Below are 19,252 nucleotides of genomic sequence, written 5' to 3' on the forward strand. Positions count from 1 at the left end.
TACCAAGGGCTATTACTGAGCCTTTCACCATTAATCCATTTATAATGAATTATCCTGTGATGACAAAAGAGAGGCTGAAACAGAAGGCCAACTATGACCCTTAGCGTTTTGCATTTTTGTGCTCTTTTCCATTTGGATCATATTTACAAAGTGCACCTCTGCTAGAAGGTGTTTACTTTTAGGACTTCAGAACTTTAGAAAGAACAAGGGCTTAACTCTAATCCTAGAATTGCCATCAGAAACATGAACTTTGGGGATGGGGCAGAGGGATAAACAGCCATGGAATGGGAACTGGGGTAAGGGTTAAGCACTCCTTCCCCCCTCTCTTCTCTGCTCAAAATGGCCTCACAAAGCTACTTTTCCTTACAAAAAGGGCTACGATTATGCATTTGTGCATAATTTGGAGTTTGTCCCTTAGAGTAGTCTGCCTTTGGAATAATCGCTACAAATTCCCGTTTTGTTTTTAAATGTCTTTATACTGCTATTTTATTGGTTCCTGGTTGCACTTTTGTTTTATTTTTAAATGTATTTTTTATACTGTACAATGCTTAGAGATTTTTTTAAAAAAATTAACCATTTTATAATGCTTTAACAAAATAAATAACATGACTTGAAGTAGGCATGTGTATAATATCCGTGACATTCCCTCCACCCCCGATTCTGTGTCTGGAGTAATTCATATGCATCAACCAAATCTGTAACTCTTTAATAGGCATAATCCATTTAGCCTCTGCTACCCAGGGTTCTGAAGAATTCTGAATTATTTATTTTGCAAGGGCTACAGGATGGGAGGCAAAATGCAAGAGAAATGGAAGAAATGCCAAAGGTTGAATATTACCTGCTTCACAAATAACAGTAAACCATGGCTTTTAAAACTATGGTTTACCAAACCATGGATTAGTGTTATGTGTGAACTCAGTCCAGCAACTGAACTATGTCTTATTAAATACGTGTAAAAGTCACTCATTAAGCAAGGTTTGTAGTTGGCTCCTAAATCTTAGTCAATGTTAACCATAGCTTAGTGTTACAGGCAAGCCCAGACCTCCTCTTTAAATATGTTTAAGGAACTGTCAATCACCCAAGGGCTACACAACCATGAATGAAAAGGGGCAAAAAATCCAAATGCCTCAGCATTTTGGTTAATGTTAACCAAGTTGTAATGTTATGTGTGAACCTATGTAATCTCAGAACTACTTTTCATAAAACAGTTGAAAACAGAAGATGGCTTTTTTAATGAGAGTATTCCTGGCTGATAATTTTTTTTTCATTCTCTATAAAGTTGAGAAAGAATTTTCACAGCGTTGGGTCCTTTTTCTTTTTTCTTTTGAAGGGTGCAGAATATTTTATTTGTGTTGGCACATATAATCCATGCAAAATATATTCACTCACACCTCACAAATCACACATTACAATGAACATCTGAAATAAAAACCTAGGTGTTCAAAACCAAACCCATATGTAAAAGTAAGGTCACTTGTGGTGTCAAATCAATATTTCCATACATTTTAAAAAAGCAAGATGCATAGTGTGATTGCTGCAGAGACCAAATCACTGAGCTGCAAATGCTAATAACTTTCATTTTTTTACAAAATATCAGCACCTATTACCAGGCCTTCCTATTTAAAATTACGTGACCTAGCAGCAGATGCTATTTTTTAGTTACTGCTGCAGCATCCATGTTACTGAATACAGAGCGAGCTTTGAAATAAATATTTCATCCAAGCTACTGACCGCTGAAGGACCAAACCTGTGCCATTTGCTTGTGTGTATCGGTTTTATTTTTGTAAACTTGATTTTTAGCATGCAGTGGTAAATTACATGAAATGCTTTTCTGAATGTCTATGACTTATGCAACATGTATTGTCCTCGAGGCAAACAGATTAAAAGCCAACTACAAAGGGGTTGCAAATCCAGATGGAAGGTTTGCCATGTGATTCAACAGGATGTGGATTGCACCCAGAAAGTTTTAAATAGATATTGGTGAGTTTCAACTTTAGAAAAAATAAAAGTTATAGTGTTTACTTAAATATCATTTCATATAATTTATCAAATCCCCTAAAATGATTTAATGCAACTTTCACCATTTGGTCATTCACAGGTACAGTATTTGACTTCTAGGAATAAAAGAAGCAAAAAATAATCACCACTCTTGCTAGTGAAACAAAATAGGAACAAAATTGTTTTAGTAGGTAATAGTTATAGGTTACAAAGACGGTGAACAGCTGAACCTGCCTAGTGTTTTCCTTCCCTCAGTAGTTAATTTTCTACTTGACTATAGGCCCTACTCTGTATTACACATGCATATTCTTTTTCTTAAAAAGAGTGGTCTTGGCAGGGCAGATATGTGAGATACTACTTAAAGTTAACTCTTTGATGCTAGATACATTTACTGAGCAGTAAGAGCCACTGCAGATGTTACTTTCAGGCAGGCATGGCCAAACTTGGCCCTCCAGATGTTTTGGGACTACAACTCCCATCATCCCTAGCTAACAGGACCGGTGGTCAGGGATGATGGGAATTGTAGTCCCAAAACATCTGGAGGGCCAAGTTTGGCCATGCCTGCTCAGGGCTTTGCATGTGAGAATTATTTATTTATACCCCACATTTTCCTGTCTTACAGATAAAACCGGAACAAGATAAATGGATAATGAAAATGGCTGACTTGCATGAGTCATGCAACATGGAAAGAAAAAGCCCCCCATGGGAGATCTTATCCCCTTATCTGCAACGGTTTTATAGTCGCAGAAAGGCAGCCACAATCTCCCATTTGTGCCCTCCTGTATTCTACTACTCATTTGTGCAGAGCAGCTATTTCTGCAGGTAAACTAGTTACAGCAACACTTGCCCTGGCTCTGAGCAGCCACCAGCATCAATGGAACCCTTTTCAAGTCAAACGTGTTTAGGGTCACACTCTACAACTACCACCTAAACATGCAGAGACTTCTGGCAGAGACGTATACAAAGGGGTATTTAAATAATGGCAGGACTGTGGCAGAAAACAAAGGGGCAAATGCACTTAGGAACCACTTAGGAACAGCGGAGCAGGTGAGAGATGCTCACCCTTGTGGTTTTAGTCATCCAAACGTTACTGGAAAAGCATGGGATCCAGTCGCCGGGCAGCAACAGCAATGCTACCCCTGCAACTTAAGAATGGGCCCTAAGTGACAACTGAGTGATTAATGACAGAGTTGTCACAGTGCAGTCAACCCATGATCTATTGTAGGGTTTGTCATTCTGTTGTGAAGCAATAAATGTGGCTCACTGTCATTTTATTGGTAGAAAGTGCCCGCCAGAGATAATCTGAAGTGGAAAAAAGAGCAGTGTGATAATTGAGTCCTATTTGTGCGTGGTTGACTTCTCAGATCACAGAAAGTTTCATTGCCACCAACTATTCTAATTGTCTTCGGTTCCTAAGATGTAAAGAGAAAACCAGCATGACTCGTATATAATTTTTTTTTTAAAAAAAAGTTTGACTAAAATGCTAGAGATTCTTTTAAAAGAACAATTAACCACAAAGTTCTGCAGTCCTTGTTAAAATGACAAGACCAAGAAGAATTAAAGTGCTGTACTTGCATATATTCTGGAGGTCAGATATGCTTAACTATCCAACATAGAGACTGAGGAAAAGGAGCAAAATGTTGCATACAAAAACATTAACCTTGTGGTTTGTCCTCCAGTCTAAGGAAAAGGGGAAAAAAAAGTTGAGCACCTTTAAGTCAAATTGATTTGACTTAAAGCATATGCTAAACCAGGGTTTCCTAAAACTTGGGTCTCCAGCTGTTTTGAGACTACAACTCCCATCATTCCTAGCTAGCAGGTGGCTAGTGGTCAGGGATGATGGGAATTGTAGTCCAAAAACAGCTGGAGACCCAAGTTTGGGAAACTCTGTGCTGAACATTCTCCTGCAGAAATCAAAAGTGGTCTTAAAAGTGCATTCCATAACTTATTTATTTTAAAAAGGCATAGTGTTTGAGAGCAAGATAAAGCAGGTCCCCCCCCCAATTTTTTGACATCTAGTAAATAATAAAACACAACTTAAAAGGGGGTGCTATTTAAATACTCAATAGTCCAATAGTCAACATCCTTAAAATCAGATGGTTCTTTTCCCTTTTCATGAATGATAAGTATGTGTTACTATAACCTTCAATTCCAAAGCTATTTCCTGAAGGGTATAACACTGGGATGATTTCAAAGTAAATAGCTTCAGATTATGACCATTTTGCGCACTCAGATGTTACTAACACTGACATACTCCTTCCATGCCTAGATCACAGATTAGGATGCTCCTCTGAGTAGACAGTTGCTTGATACTAACTGCTTAAATATCCAAACCTACAGACGGAATAAATACATGCTGCCAGTCTCAATAATACAAAAGCTACAATAAGTATACTTGTTCAGATATTGTGCATGATTTGTTCAAAAGGCGTTACACTAATACTACTCTAATATCCAAAAGCTTCGTTTTCTTGCAGCAGCAAACACAATCACACTTCAGAGGTGACGTTATCTAAGAATCTAATCACAGTTAGAACTGAGCATGCAGGTCATTCCGGGCTGCCCTGTGAACGGTATCAGTTTTAGCAGAAATAAGGGTTTGAATTGCCCCTGGCTGCTCTAGACTCCATTGTCCTTTTGGGAGCTGAGATTACACTATCTATTTTCCCTGCACCCATAAGATGAGAGGACAAGCAAGAGGAAATGCTTCTCAGCTACACAGAGAAATACAGAGCGGATCCTCTCCAGGCTTTCCTCTTTCCTTATGTAGCAGCAGACTGGGGGAAACCGGTTCCCTTGTGATGCTCTGAATGAGGTAATCAGCTAAAACTCTTTAATGCTATATGCTCTCTGTTGCTTCTCTTCTTCTCAACAGGAATTATAGTTAACCAGCTTATTTCCTCCCAGCTCGCTTGCTCGCTCTTCCTACCAACCACCCCAACAGACAATTCCCTTCGTACATATCCAGAGCCTTGTGGCGACAGCTTCTCTGTAGCTCTATCCCACAGGGTTGCTTCATGCACGTGAACACAGTAACAACTTGGGCAAAGCTGACTGCATGGTTTTCCCTCCCTCCCTTGCACGATCGCTACCCAAATGCCACTCTCCTTTCTGGTGGGAAGACTCATGCAATGAGCCCTGTACATGTGGTTGTGGTATAGACACGCATGTGTCATGGCCATAGCATCACAGTGAAATGGCTACCATGCAAATTCAGGTATGGGCAAAATAGGCCTGAGCTTACTCCACACTCTATCCCAACTAATATCAGGGCCAATTCACAGTCGTGGCAGCAAGGAAGCTGCTGCCCCAAGGTGGTCTTGTGTTGCTCCAACAATGCAATGAGATGCATGGGAACCCAGGATGTGGCTTATTTCTATTCAAGTATTCACCAGCTGGGAGGGAGCACAATGCTCATGCAAGGAAAGGACCACATCATTGGTCCCGCCTTCCAGGATTCCTCCATATTCAGTTACCAGGGTGATGTGGAACTGTACATACTAGAAGGAAGACAGTTCCACATCCGTGTGATGAAGTGTGGACATGCCCTTTGCTGTGTTCTGATTGCAAGCCTTGATTACGTTAACCAATGGGGTGTTTTTAGTTAACGCTATGAGGGTCATAAAAGTCATTCTAGAGTCTAAACTGTGTTTGTTTTGTGAGGAACACTCAGTTGGCCTATCACTATCGACTATAAAAGTTATGCTACGCCTACTATTTTGACACTTTGAGTTGTAAAGTAATACTAATAATGGTGGTTTTTTAAAAGCACTGTTGTGTAGTATAAGCTTTAAGTGTACGGTGCTGAACACACACACACGAAGATATTCAGTATTTGTAATTTTATGCAACCGTTTTATAAATGATCCCCCCCCACCCATTCATTTTGCTCAAACCTTTGCAGCAATCTTTCACTGTCAAGTTTTGAATATTCATTTCCTTTTTTAATATGAAGTATGTAGGAGAAAGATCTGCACATAGAAAAAGCAGCTGAATTCAATGTCAGAAGGTTCTAAATTCATTACCTCCCCTGACCCCTCCCGTCCCGGTCATGAGAAATCCATAACTATCTATATTTCGTTTGTTGAGCCAACTCCTAAACTTTTCACTTTGCCTTTAGCTTCTAGTTCTTCCTTTAGACATTGATGGCGTGTGCATGCTTCTTGCATAGCGGCTTATCCTTCTTCGAATAAAATGGCTGGCCTTCCAAATTCACATGGCACACCTGAAAATTAAGAATACAGGGATATTATGTGTAAACAAAGAGGGTGAAAGGCAGCATTCAAATTTCACGAGTTCAACAAAATGGCGTGTGAGTCCACCCCTAAGAGAAGAAGAAGAAGAATTTGGACTTGATATCCCGCCTTTCACTCCCCTTAAGACAAGGATGTCCAAAGTTCATTTTGGGGGCCTAATCCTGGTGTAAAATCCCAATGAAAGGTCAACAACTTTGGGGTAAAATTGTAAAAAACAACTTCATTCTTAAAAAAAGGTCAACCACTGTAGCCAGCCCTCACGCATCTTCACTTAATCAAATCTGGCCCTCTTTGAAAAAAGTTTGGGCACCTCTGCGAAGGAGTCTCAAAGCGGCTAACATTCTCCTTTCCCTTCCTCCCCCACAAAAAACACTCTGTGAGGTGAGTGGGGCTGAGAGACTTCAGAGAAGTGTGACTAGCCCAAGGTCACCCAGCAGCTGCATGTGAAGGAGCAGAGACGTGAACCCGGTTCACCAGATTACGAATCCACCATTCTTAACCACTACACCAGGCTGGCACTAACCTAGGCAACGAGAGAGAGTTGCACACAAAAGCATAGACAGTTGTGGCAGGTCCTTTAGGGTGTATGGGGCACTGCCCCCCACCTCAGTCAGCCCTCAGGAAGCCCCTATCTGCACCAAGTGAAAAATGCCTTGGAGGTAGAAAACTAGTGCATCAGGAAGAAGACTACCCTAGAACCCTCCTATATAGTGAACCTCCCACCCACTGCAGTCAGAATGCTACAGTCCAGAAAGAAACTGAAGTGCCACGAATTTGCTGCACGGGAAGATTAGGAACAGGAGGACTGCAAAGCCCTAGCATGTTTTGATACAAGAAACCTACAGCACAAATGAAGCAGGTGTCATGCCAAGTGTGTCCAAGGGCTTCGATGAACTTGTCTCCTGCTTCGACAGGGAAGTCACACCCATGGCATTTGGTGCTGAACAAGGCCACATAATCTAGAAATGGAAACAAAAAACCAACATTTAGAACGCAAAACAGCTTTCTTCCAGATCTGCTGGGTTTATTGTTGTTTGGAATACTATTTTCTGCCTTACAAACTTGTTCTGGAATGGCTTATTTCTCTCCTTCTGCCACCTATCCAAAACATCTGAGGGCAAATCCATGTGCAAAGTGTGGGCACAGTTTCAAATGGGAGGGTTGGTGGGGAGAATAGGCGCAGTGCCCAGTTATTCCATTCTCTTGGGCAGCCACACTTTTTGCTTGCATGCAGAGGTTTCCGAAAGAACAGAGGGCCGCGGGAGCATAAGACACTGAGCAACACTGTCCGTAAGATTTCCAGGAGCATAAGCTGGGTGTGCAATACCTTTCTCACAGTAGGGCTCTCCATCCTCCATATGGAAGAGGCTATTCCCAAATGGCTTCCTGCAGGCAGCACAGACAAAGCAAGTTGTGTGCCAAGTCTGCCGAAGGGCATGCATCACTTCCTGAAAGGCAAGCAGAGTAGCAGATGTATTGTTCACCACTGAAAGGGCATTCACGGAGAGAGAGACAGATGTGTCAGGCCAGGGCAGTGAAGGATAGGAGGACGATATGTTCTTCCTTAACTGGAGGGAAGAAGCCTTGGGCCAAGTGGAGTGGGGAGGGGGCTAAACCCTTCCCTCCCCAAGTGGCTTTCTCCCGCAAATCTGCTCTGCCAAATGTTTTGCCACAGCTGACACAGATCTGGAATGTTGGCTGGGGGGCAAATCAGCTGGTAGGAAAGGGGTGTGTGTCGATTAAGCATCTCCCACCCGCCCAAAACTTTTGTACAACACATCTTCCTAGGCCCTATTTCCCCAGAAACAGTGAGTGGGCTTTAAGAGCACAAGGTCAATGTGGCCTACAATCTGAGTTTAAAATAATCAAGTTCCTCCCTCCAGGTTCCGGCATCAGCTCAGATGTCTTTTTCAGATGCGAGAATACAAGCTTAGGCTGGCACTTTTTATTTTGGGGAGAAAGCCCCTTAAGCGGATGAGCACAGAACTGCTGTTGCCCCACAGGTGGCCATTAAGGTTGGGGCTCCGAGAGGATATTTATGGAGCCCAGAGCCAATGAGACAAGGTCCTCTGACAGAGACATAATTTTGTATTTCTGGGATGGGCAAGAGATTTCAGTTATGGACCAAGACCCTGAGCAAGCTTTAGAGACCTGCTTTTGGACAGCAGCCATGGAGGACCCCAGTCTCAACTGGAGCCCAGGCCAGTTTCTTACCACCCCCCTGCTCTGCGGGTGGGGAGGGGGAGAGGGGGGGATGACTTTGGCATAGCTTGGGGTCCAGCATGGCTGCTTTTCTATCACAATAAAAATAGCCAGGTTAAGTTTACATTTTAGAGAGCGTTTTTAACAAATGAGAGAGAAAAGGGAGGGAGAGAGAGAGAGAGAACACAGAGTAATTTATGCACCACTCTGGCCACAGCTAATTACATGTCAGGCAATTGTTTAAATGTGCAGGTGGTGCTATAGGAAATGCTTCCTCTTTTCAGCTTTTTAATTCATACTTACACAGATATTATGCAATTTGATCTGATGCTCTGCCCTTTTCGCCTAGCGCCAACAGCCCACCATCATTTAGGTCAGTAGCATGTCTCATTAGTGAGTCACTGTTAGCAAGTTTAATTAACTTTAATGAATGTGTTGCAAAACAACCCAGTAAATGAGCTTAGATTAAGTTATGGAGTTCACAGCAAACAAAATTCAGCTTGCGAACAGAGGCATGTTTGCTTACTGGCTTAAAGAAAAACCTATCAGTCATGGGCAGCCTGTGCTACTTACAACCTGATCAGAAACTGAACCAAATGGAAGCCAAGACAGCACCCTCAGGTTGACAGGCCCAGAAACTGCCTGACCTCTGGTGCTGGCAAGGTCACAATTCATCCTTTTTGATTGCTACTTTGCGGGCCTAACTCTGCCAGAACTCTGCCACACGTCTTCTGCTGGCATTTGGCTGTGCTTGCTTGCAGACTTACCCCCATGATCTTGGTGTGGCATCTGGCACAGGTAGGGGCAAAGAATTGCTCATAGCAACGCTCACAGTACACACTGTTCTGCTCCTCAACAAAGCCGACGTCAGCCAGGGATGCCTTGCAGTATGCGCAGTAAAATTCCTCAGGATGCCAAGAACGACCCATGGCTACCAGGAAAGGACCCCTGTAAATCGCAGGACAGAAACATTCAAAGGTTGCAAATGCGAAGGACAGGTCTATATAACAACCTTGCATTGCTTTTCTATCTCTTATTTGCTCTGGCTTTCCCCACTGAATCCTGGGAAATGATGGTTTGATGGAGGTCCTGAAAAACCGCCTCCCAGAGGGGAAGTTGTGTCAGTCTGTTACAACAAAAAGAGTCTTGTTGCACCTTAAAGGCTAATATATTTATTATGGCATAAGTTTCAGCAAAGCACAAGACTTCTGTTTGGTGGTCTGGCTCTAGGGGCACCAACGGAAGGAAGAGCATCTACACACATGGAGATTGCACTACTTTTCCATTCTCTCGAAAAAGTCAGACTTCCTGCAACCTAAGAAAAGACAGAAGAACCACAGGGAAAACGCAGGACGACAATGTCTGGGTGATGGTGCCATGTAGGTAAAGGTAAAGGGACCCCTGACCATTAGGTCCAGTCGTGACCGACTCTGGGGTTGCAGTGCTCATCTCGCTTTATTGGCTGAGGGAGCCGGCATACAGCTTCCAGGTCATGTGGCCAGCATGACTAAGCTGATCCTGGAGAACCAGAGCAGTGCACAGAAACCTTCCCTCCGGAGCGGTACCTATTTATCTACTTGCACTGGTGTGCTTTCGAACTGCTAGGTGGGCAGGAGCAGGGACCGAGCAATGGGAGCTCACCCCGTCACAGGGATTCGAACTGCTGACCTTCTGATCGGCAAGTCCTAGGCTCTGTGGTTTAATCCACAGCGCCACCCATGTCGGCGATGGTGCCATGTAGATGCCCCTTAAAAAGTGAGTGAACGCATGGCAGTTTCACGCTAGATACTTGGAGCAGGAAAACCCTAAGGCACCACAACAGCCTTTGCTCAGAATTGTCTGTTAAAATATTGCAAACATCTCTCCCAAACTACGATTCATAAAAGCCATTGCAAAGAAGGGATCACTTCTAAGTTCAAATCTGTAACGTAGAAATGCCCCAAGCTGAAAAATCTGAATGACGCTGACCTAGTGTTGCTATCAGGAGAATTAGATAAAGTAGGCATAATTAAATATGCTGTTTCTTTATATTCAGCCTTGGATAAGAACAGTTTGTACTCTCAACCAGATAAGTAGAAATGACACCTTGCGACATAATTCAAGTGCCCTGCATATGCTTCCACTGTCGTTAGTGATTCTTAAGTGCATATAAGTACCTAGTTTTGAATGCTTACCAGCTCTGAAGAGCACATAAGAACAGGGCAGATGGTGATATATTCCTACTGAGTATAGACAATGCATAGATAGTCTTATTTCCCAAAAGCGCTAATAATAATTGTTTGGTTCTCTACCATGCTGGCAGGCTGCTAGATACAAAAGCCTGGGAGAAATTCTACTCCAGTATGGCCTATACCAGGGGTCAGCAAACTTTTTTAGCATGGGGCCGGCCAATTGTCCCTCAGACCTTGGGGGGGGGGGGCGGACTATATTGGGGGGGGGGGAGAACAAATTCCTATGTCCCACAAATAACCCAGAGATACATTTTAAATAAAAGGACACATTCTACTCATGTAAAAACACGCTGATTCCTGGACCATCTGCGGGCCGGATTTAGAAGGTGATTGGGCCAGATCCAGCCCCCGGGCCTTAGTTTGCCTACCCATGGCCTATACGAATTATTATTATTATTTCAATGGCTTCAGCGTGGTCTCCTTTGCAAGGTAAGGAGACTAGTAGCAGCAGCAGCAGCTTGAGAAAGGTGATCAATTCCATGGATCACCTTAACAGAGAAGATGTTGCTTGCCTTGTGCATAGAGCGTAGCTTTGGGCAAAATCCAATCAAAATCCCATTGCAACAGTGTGCCCCAAGGCCAAAATTAATCAGAGTGACTAACACCAATTGCCTCTGCAGAAGACAATCTTATCAGGGTGGGGAGCATCCTGACCATAAATGCAGAGTGAAAAGAGGCATAGGAAATTAAAGGCTGTCTAGGAAGGAAGGACACCTTCCCCCAAAAGGTCAAAAAACTGGACTTCTAAGACCACTCCCAGTTTCCTTTGTGTGGTACCACTCTTGCTGCTGGGTCACTTTGCTGCTGAAAATCCCTCTGCTGACAGCAGAATCCAGGGTCTGACTCCATCATCATCCCCCACTTTTCCTTCACTGCCTCTGGTTTTTGCACCTCTTGGTCCCTGCTTGCTGCTAAGGGTTCAGAAGTCCTTTTCAGGGCTCTCCTTTGGGGCTTGTCCACACGCCCCCTTGTCCCATGCCTATAAAGCATGTGCCTGAGTGGTTTTCTGCTTGTGTCACGCTTTCTAGGCATGGGTCCAAGCAGTTTTGCCTTTGCCCCACCGCTATCCGGGGGGGGGGGGAGGAAGTGGGGAGGAGCCCTCTCTTTCTGCTCCTCCAGGGTCCTGCTTGCTGAAGCAGAGACCCTTGTTCAAAAGTCCTTTTCAAGGCTGCTTTCCTTCTTCATCCTTCAGTGCACCCCAGTTTTGCTGCTCATCAGGGTGGGAAAGCTAGCTTTATACAGTCGTACCTCGGAAGTCGAGCAGAATCCGTTCCAGAAGTCCGTTTGGCTTCCAAAATGTTCAGAAAGCAAGGCGCAGCTTTCGATTGGCTGCAGGAAGCCCCTGCACGTAGGACGTTCAGGTTTCAAAAAACGTTCGCAAACTGGAACACTCACTTCCGGGTTTGCGGCATTTGGGAGCCAAAAGTCTGACTCACAAGGCGTTTGACTTCCGAGGTATGTGTTATGTAGTGTAGTTTCACCCTGGGCCAACAGGGGGATACTGTATATAGTTTTCACTCAGGTCTGTAGATAGTTTTCACTCAGGTCCGCGTCTGTTATTTTAGGCGGGAACTCTGGGCTGTTGTGGTTACAATGTTGACAGCCGGCTGCCTATAAATACAGGCCGGCTGAGCTGTTCGCAGTCAGTTCTATTCCAGCTTACCATAATAAAGAGCTACTTGAAGAAATCGCTGTGCCGGCTGCTATGTCAACCCACGACTTAACACTGGCGACGAGGGTGGGATTGATGGACATCAGAGCACAGCCAGATGCGGCCAGCCTCTGAACTGAGCTGAATCACTGAGCTGAATCACAGAGCGAAATCACTGAGCGAAATCACTGGGCAGAACCAATTCAGAGCTGACTGTTCTGGCTAGAGCACTGTGTTCCATCCATCGCCCTTCACGCCGGCATCGGAATCATGGCTTCACTTGTGCCTCTACCGCCGTTTGCGCCAGCCTCTGAATCATGGGACTCCTACCTCGCTCGGTTCGACTGCTACCTCCAAGCCAACAAGCTGACAGAAGTATCACAGGAGCGGAAGCGGGGCCTATTCCTCAGCCTCTGTGGGCCTGAGGTGTTTGAGACGGCCCGAGCGTTGGTTGCGCCTGAAGCAGTCCAGGCAACACCATGGGACACGATCCAAGAGAAGCTCCGCAACCACTACGCACCAAAGCCGTCCAAGATTGCTGCCCGCCATGCGTTCTACCACCGGAACCAGGCAGAGGGGGAGTCAATCAACAACTACACCACCGCCCTGCGACAGGCTGCAATGCACTGTGAGTTCCGAGACTTAGACGATGCCCTGATGGATCGAATCGTCTGCGGGGTCCGGGACATCCATCTGCAACGGCGCCTCCTAGCCAAGCCAGACCTCACGCTACAGAAAGCCATTGAGGAGGCTGTGGCCTCAGAAGCTGCTGAACGCTCCGCCCAGGAGATCCGCAAGTCCAGCAGCCCGCGTCTTGCTAGGGAGCCAGTTCCGGTGCATCATGAAGAGGCCAGCAGTGAGGAGGCATCCTCCAGTGAAGACGATGACGTGCACCAGACAAAGCGGGAGCGCAGGAAGTTCCAACAGAAGTCCAAGGGCCAACCGGAATGTGCTGGCTGCGGAGGCAACCATTCCCGTGCCAAGTGTCGATTCAGAGACGCCATCTGTAGGAAGTGTTCCAGAAGGGGCCACATCGCTAAGGTCTGCCGATCGGCTCCGTCTGACACCCCCCCCTTCATCGACTCGCAAGTCCAAGTCTTCACTCCAGTCTGCCAAGGAAAGTTGTTTCGCTCTCACCAACTGCCGCTGCCCGTCTGGAACCACGATTGGCCAAACCGACTCGCCTACGCGACGCAAGCTGAACGTCACGGTGCTCATTGAAGGAGCTCCATGTGACATGGAGATTGACACCGGGTCTGCCCTGTCCATCGTGTCATGGAGCACCATCAAAAGACTGGTACCCAGAGTGTCCAAAAGGCAACTCGACTCTCACCGCGTACACCTGAGAGACTACCAGGGAAACGACATTCCCGTGGTAGGCGTTGGCCGGTTCCGGATCGCCTTCAAGGATTTTTCAGGCCTGCTCCGGTTGGTGGTGGTCGAAGGTCAGCGGCCAAGCCTCCTAGGGCTAGACTGGTTTGATGCCCTCGGCCTGGAAGTCACCGGCATCAACTGCATCTCTAACGCAGAGACTGAGGGTCTGGTCAAAGACTTTGCCGAGGTTTTTGACGGCACCTTGGGCCAATATACAGGTACGCCCATCTCCTTTAGCCTTGATCCACAAGTCGCCCCCATCAAGCTAAAGCCACGCCGGGTTCCCTTTGCTCTCAAGGCTAAGGTGGACGAACAACTGGACAAACTGATCGCCCAAGGAGTTTTGGAGCCGGTTGACCACGCAAAGTGGGAAACCCCCATCGTCACGCCTGTCAAGCCAGATGGGTCGGTGAGAATCTGCGCTGACTACAAGTGCACGATCAACAAGGCGCTTCAGCAGCACGCTTATCCGGTTCCTGTTGTCCAACACCTGCTGCATTCCCTGGGTGAGGGTAAGGTCTTCGCTAAGCTGGACCTTGCCCAAGCCTATCAACAACTGCCAGTCGATGATGCCACTGCTGAAGCCCAGACGATCGTCACCCACCGGGGGGCTTTCCGTTGCCGCCGGTTGCAGTTCGGGGTGAGTGTGGCTCCTGGCATTTTCCAAAGCCTTATGGAGCGTCTCCTGCAAGGGCTTCCGGGCGTGGTACCATATTTTGATGACGTCTTGGTGTCTGCAGACTCACACCAGCAGCTGTTCGAGCGCCTCCGTGCCGTGCTGACCAGGTTCCAGGAGGCCGGGCTCAAGGTAAAGAGGGAGAAGTGCCAGATCGCCGTTCCACAGGTAGAGTTCCTGGGCTATCTTATCGATGCCTCCGGTCTTCATCCAACCACATCCAAGATCCGCGCTATCCAGCAGGCCCCCACCCCAAAGAACAAAACGGAGTTGCAGGCATTCCTGGGGCTGCTGAACTTTTATAACATGTTCCTGCCCCACAAAGCCACAGTGGCTGAGCCTCTTCACCGACTCCTTAGCACTAAGACGCCTTGGGCCTGGGGTCATCGGGAGACGGCGGCCTTCAACGCGGTCAAGGCTCTCCTTTCTTCAGACAGTGTGCTGGTACAGTACAGTGAATCCAGGCCACTGGTCCTTGCCTGCGACGCCTCACCTTTTGGCATCGGTGCTGTCCTTAGTCACCGTTTTCCAGATGGAAGAGAAGCACCGCTCGCCTACTTTTCCAGGACACTATCTCCGACGGAACGGAATTACAGCCAGCTCGACAAGGAGGCATTGGGACTTGTGGCTGGAGTGAAGAGGTTCCATGAATACCTCTATGGCAGGACTTTTGACCTCATCACTGACCACAAGCCACTCCTGGGCCTCCTCGCCGGTGATCGTCCAACTCCACCGGTCCTCTCACCACGCATGCTGCGATGGACTGTTTTCCTGGCTGCCTACCACTACCGGCTCATCCATCGCCCGGGGAAATCGATGGGCCATGCCGACGCCCTCAGCCGTTGCCCTCTTCCAGCATTTGTGGAAGACCCGGCTCCAGCTTCATCGCTCCTTCCGATTGAGGATCTTCCGGCAGCGCCTGTATTGGCTGCCACTGTGGCCTCCGCATCTGCCCAGGATCGCACCATCAGCCGGGTGCTCAACTGGGTGTGGAGGGGGTGGCCACAAGGGCCTTTTGCATCGGAGTTCCAGCCCTTCGCAACCAGACAACATGAACTCTCAGCTCATCGCGGCTGCCTGCTGTGGGGAGACCGCGTCGTGATTCCCCAGGGACTCCGTCAGCGCGTCCTGGAGGCTCTGCACGTTGGCCACCCGGGAATTGTCAAAATGAAGGCGTTGGCTCAGTGTTACGTCTGGTGGCCTAATATGGACGATGCCATCACTGCCTGGGTGTCCGCCTGTCAAGCGTGCCAGGAGTCGAGGCCTGCACCACCGGTAGCTAAGGGACACACCTGGGAGACGCCAAAGACACCCTGGTCGAGGGTGCACATCGATCTGGCTGGCCCCTTTCACGGCCGGACCTTTATGGTAGTGGTGGACGCCTATTCCAAATGGCTGGAGGTCGCCCTGATGCCCTCCACCACTACCGAAGCTGTCATCCGGGTGCTGCGAGGCCTGTTTGCAACGCATGGGTGTCCTGATGTCCTTGTCTCTGACAACGGACCGCAGTTCACGTCAGGCACGTTTGAGCGGTATCTTTTGGGACTGGGCATCCGCCATGCCCTAACGGCACCCTTTCATCCATCCAGCAACGGGCAAGCGGAAAGAATGGTGCGCTCGACAAAAGAGGCACTGGCGCGCCTGGACCGGGGAGACTGGCATGAGCGGGTCGCCAAATACTTGTTCGTGCAACACATCACCCCTCATGCGGCCACAGGGAGGAGTCCTGCTGAACTGCTTATGGGCCGCCTCAGGTCACCGCTCGACCGGCTACACCCAGACTTTGCCGTGGCTGAACCCCCAGGCTGTGCCAACGCACCACGGTCATTTGTCCCAGGAAACCAGGTCTTTGCCCGGAACTATGTGGGGGACATCCCTTGGGTGCCAGCCACAGTAGTGGGAGTCACTGGACCTCGCTCGTACCAGGTGGCACTCGAAGACGGACGCTTGTGGCGACGGCACATAGACCAGCTTAGGCGCAGGGTTGGGGACTTGGACACTACTGAGGTGCCCCCAACTGCGCTTGCGGCTCCAGAAGAGACACGTACAGATGGCGAGGCCCCACCTACACCTCCCTCGCAAGCTGCCAGCGTGGAGCCGAACCAAGCCGTTTCAGAACAGACTCAGACCACTCCACTTGCGGAGGCTCCACCCACAGCAGCGGATCCAGGGGAGTTGGTTCCAACGCCACCTAGGGTCGCACCGCAGCCTCAGCGAGAACTGTGTGGCCCTCCGGACTTGGCTACCAGTCCCCGGCGGTCTGGCAGGGTTTCCAAGCGCCCAACTTATTTAAAGGACTATGTTGTTGGACAGGTATCACTGTTGGTCTAAGTATGGGAAATGTAACCGATATGCTTTTGTGCTTAATTGAACCATTACGCGTAGTGCTGTATATAAGGAAACCATTACGATTGTAACTAACGCCTTATCTCGGTGGGGAGGGGTGTTATGTAGTGTAGTTTCACCCTGGGCCAACAGGGGGATACTGTATATAGTTTTCACTCAGGTCTGTAGATAGTTTTCACTCAGGTCCGCGTCTGTTATTTTAGGCGGGAACTCTGGGCTGTTGTGGTTACAATGTTGACAGCCGGCTGCCTATAAATACAGGCCGGCTGAGCTGTTCGCAGTCAGTTCTATTCCAGCTTACCATAATAAAGAGCTACTTGAAGAAATCGCTGTGCCGGCTGCTATGTCAACCCACGACTTAACAGTATGACTGTGCTGTCTTCTGGAGATCCTTCCACTACAGATTGTAGCTGCCACACCGGCTCCATCTTCATATCTCTACATGACTGTGTGTTCGAGAAGTATTTTAGCTCTTCCTTAAGTCAGCCTTCCACAAAGCTTGTGCTGGCTGCATGTAGCCAAGGCCTAGTTTGTGAGTCCAGGGAGAAATAGCAGTGTCGCAGCAGCAGCAGCAGCAACAGCAGCAGCAGCAGCAACAACAACACATCTTTCCTCCTTTCTTAAGGGCCAAAGCCCTGCTCAACCTCACTAGGAATCCTGGCCCACTGGTCTAAATTGCTCTGCGATGTGATGCTTTCCCATTCCCCCTCCCTCAGAAGAGTCCCACTGCCATACCTGATGATGCTATTACAGTGTCCGCACAACGGAGTCCGGCTGCTGGCTGGGAAGCGCTCAGCCCTCTGAATCGTTCCCCGGGCAACTGCCGGAGCCTGGGAAGAGGCCGGGATGGAAGGAGGTGGGTACGTGGGGGCCGAGGCTGGCGGGGGTGGCACCGGAGCCCCCCGTGGCAGGATATGCTTGGTGACAGTGGTGGTGCTTTTCCCCGGAGCAAACTTCTGGGAGAAGGAGTCGTCCGTGATCCAGGGAGGACGGCTTGAAGGCTCCGCTTGGCTTGGAGCTTGGGTGTGTACAGGCACTGGGGCTGGCGCCGGAGCTGCTGTTAAGGAAAGGAAACAGTGTTCACCCAGCTGCCTTTATTTTCGCTATTGCAAGCTGCAGTATTGACCAGAACCTCCTTCAAGCCACAACGGCCTCAGGTGACCTCAACTGCCGCCCAGCCCATTATCACAAATCAAGTGCTGCGCAGCTGATCCAAGGATATCAGATAAGCCCCTGTCTCTGGAGCCAAATCAACGATAAAAGCCACTGCCGAGTCTCGGTTTGGCCATGATTATCAAGGTCACCTACAGTAACATTGCAGCAGCAGCAGCAGTAGCAGCAGTAGCAGCAAGGTTTTATTCAGGGAGGATGGAGGGAGTTAATACATCCAGTGCATTTGGATAAAGGCAGCATGTGACTGATATATATGCAAAACCTGAAGGACTTTTCTTATCCACTGCAGCAAAATATGGAAAGTCCTTGGGTTGTGGTGGCCTATGGTGCAGTCAGAAGTTAAGACCCACTGTTTCAAGGGGGCTTAATTCAGGTAGGTGGGCAAATGTGTGCGCAGTCTCATTGGAGACTGGTTAGGGTGAAGGCGGAACCTCAGCCAGCCCCTGCCTTCCCGGCTCCTTATTTATATCCAGTCTAGAGTATGGCATTGGCTGTTTTGCTTCCTCCTCCTCCTCCTCCTCAACTCTCAATGTTGTCATTATATAACTAGGTAGGGAGGAGGATGGGGGCAAAAGCTTGGATCTGCCTGGCATTGGCTCTGGCGCCACCTACTGGTGGTCTCCCTGTCTTCCACCCAACCAGTTCCAATAGGTGCCAGCCAGCACTGTAGAAAACACACACAAAAAACACATTGGCCAACTGTAATTGAAAAAGGGTGCCAGACATGGGCATAGCCAGGCTTTTTGTTGGGGGGGGGCAGGCTTTTGCTAGGGGGCAGAACCTCAGATTTGTATTGCTTTGTATTTATTTTTACTGGTTTGGGGGGGGGCAGCAGTCTCCCCTGTCTCCCCCCACTTGGCTACGCGCATGGTGCCAGCAGCTTTATTCCAATTTGATTCCTCTGATCCGGGCAGAAGCTTTGTGTTCCTGTGAAACCAACAAAACAGCAACTTTTTTCTTCCTCCAGAAAGAAACGTGTCTGGGCAAATTCCCCAGAAAGACAGGCTTGCAACTCAGTTCTCATGCATTGCACTGCAAAGTTCTTTTGAATGGAGGACAGCTGCAGGGACTCCCCATTCCCCCCCACCCAGGAATGGAAAGTATTTTTGTCTCCATCATAACGCTGTTTCCTGACTCTTACCCCCTCCCCTTAATGCCCCTCTCTACTTCTATTAAAAGCGTTGGGGCTTGCCTTTCTTCCTGAAATGCACTGCCTCCAACCCGACCTCCCTGCTCCCCCCTCCCCCCATTTGTTGCTGGTTCCCTTCCAAGACTGCTCACTTTTCCAAAGTGTGAGCTTGATCTGATCTGCTGGCCACAGCTAAATTCCCTAGTACTTCTTGAC

At 48.0% G+C, this 19,252-nt stretch overlaps 1 protein-coding gene across 46 annotated transcripts in view; it reads right to left on the reverse strand.

The window, feature by feature from the left end:
- Positions 1-1,309: 1,309 nt before the first annotated feature.
- The window catches only part of LDB3 (LIM domain binding 3), a 151,818-nt gene continuing 133,875 nt past the window's right edge, over positions 1,310-19,252 (reverse strand). For 29 of the 46 annotated variants that reach the window (XM_083502527.1, XM_083502523.1, XM_083502520.1 and 26 more), the window contains 5 exons: positions 17,470-17,791; positions 9,224-9,404; positions 7,582-7,702; positions 7,098-7,213; positions 1,310-6,223 (listed from right to left, as the gene is read on the reverse strand). In XM_083502527.1, the coding sequence (XP_083358653.1) occupies positions 6,134-6,223; positions 7,098-7,213; positions 7,582-7,702; positions 9,224-9,404; positions 17,470-17,791 (830 nt within the window). In that variant the 3' untranslated portion in view covers positions 1,310-6,133. The remainder of the gene's footprint in view (positions 6,224-7,097; positions 7,214-7,581; positions 7,703-9,223; positions 9,405-17,469; positions 17,792-19,252) is intronic. The other 17 variants (XM_083502545.1, XM_083502555.1, XM_083502535.1 and 14 more) reach the window with 2 other exon arrangements.

This window comes from Podarcis liolepis (genome assembly GCF_965112155.1).
Source record: "Podarcis liolepis genome assembly, chromosome: 5".
Taxonomy (NCBI): domain Eukaryota; kingdom Metazoa; phylum Chordata; class Lepidosauria; order Squamata; family Lacertidae; genus Podarcis; species Podarcis liolepis.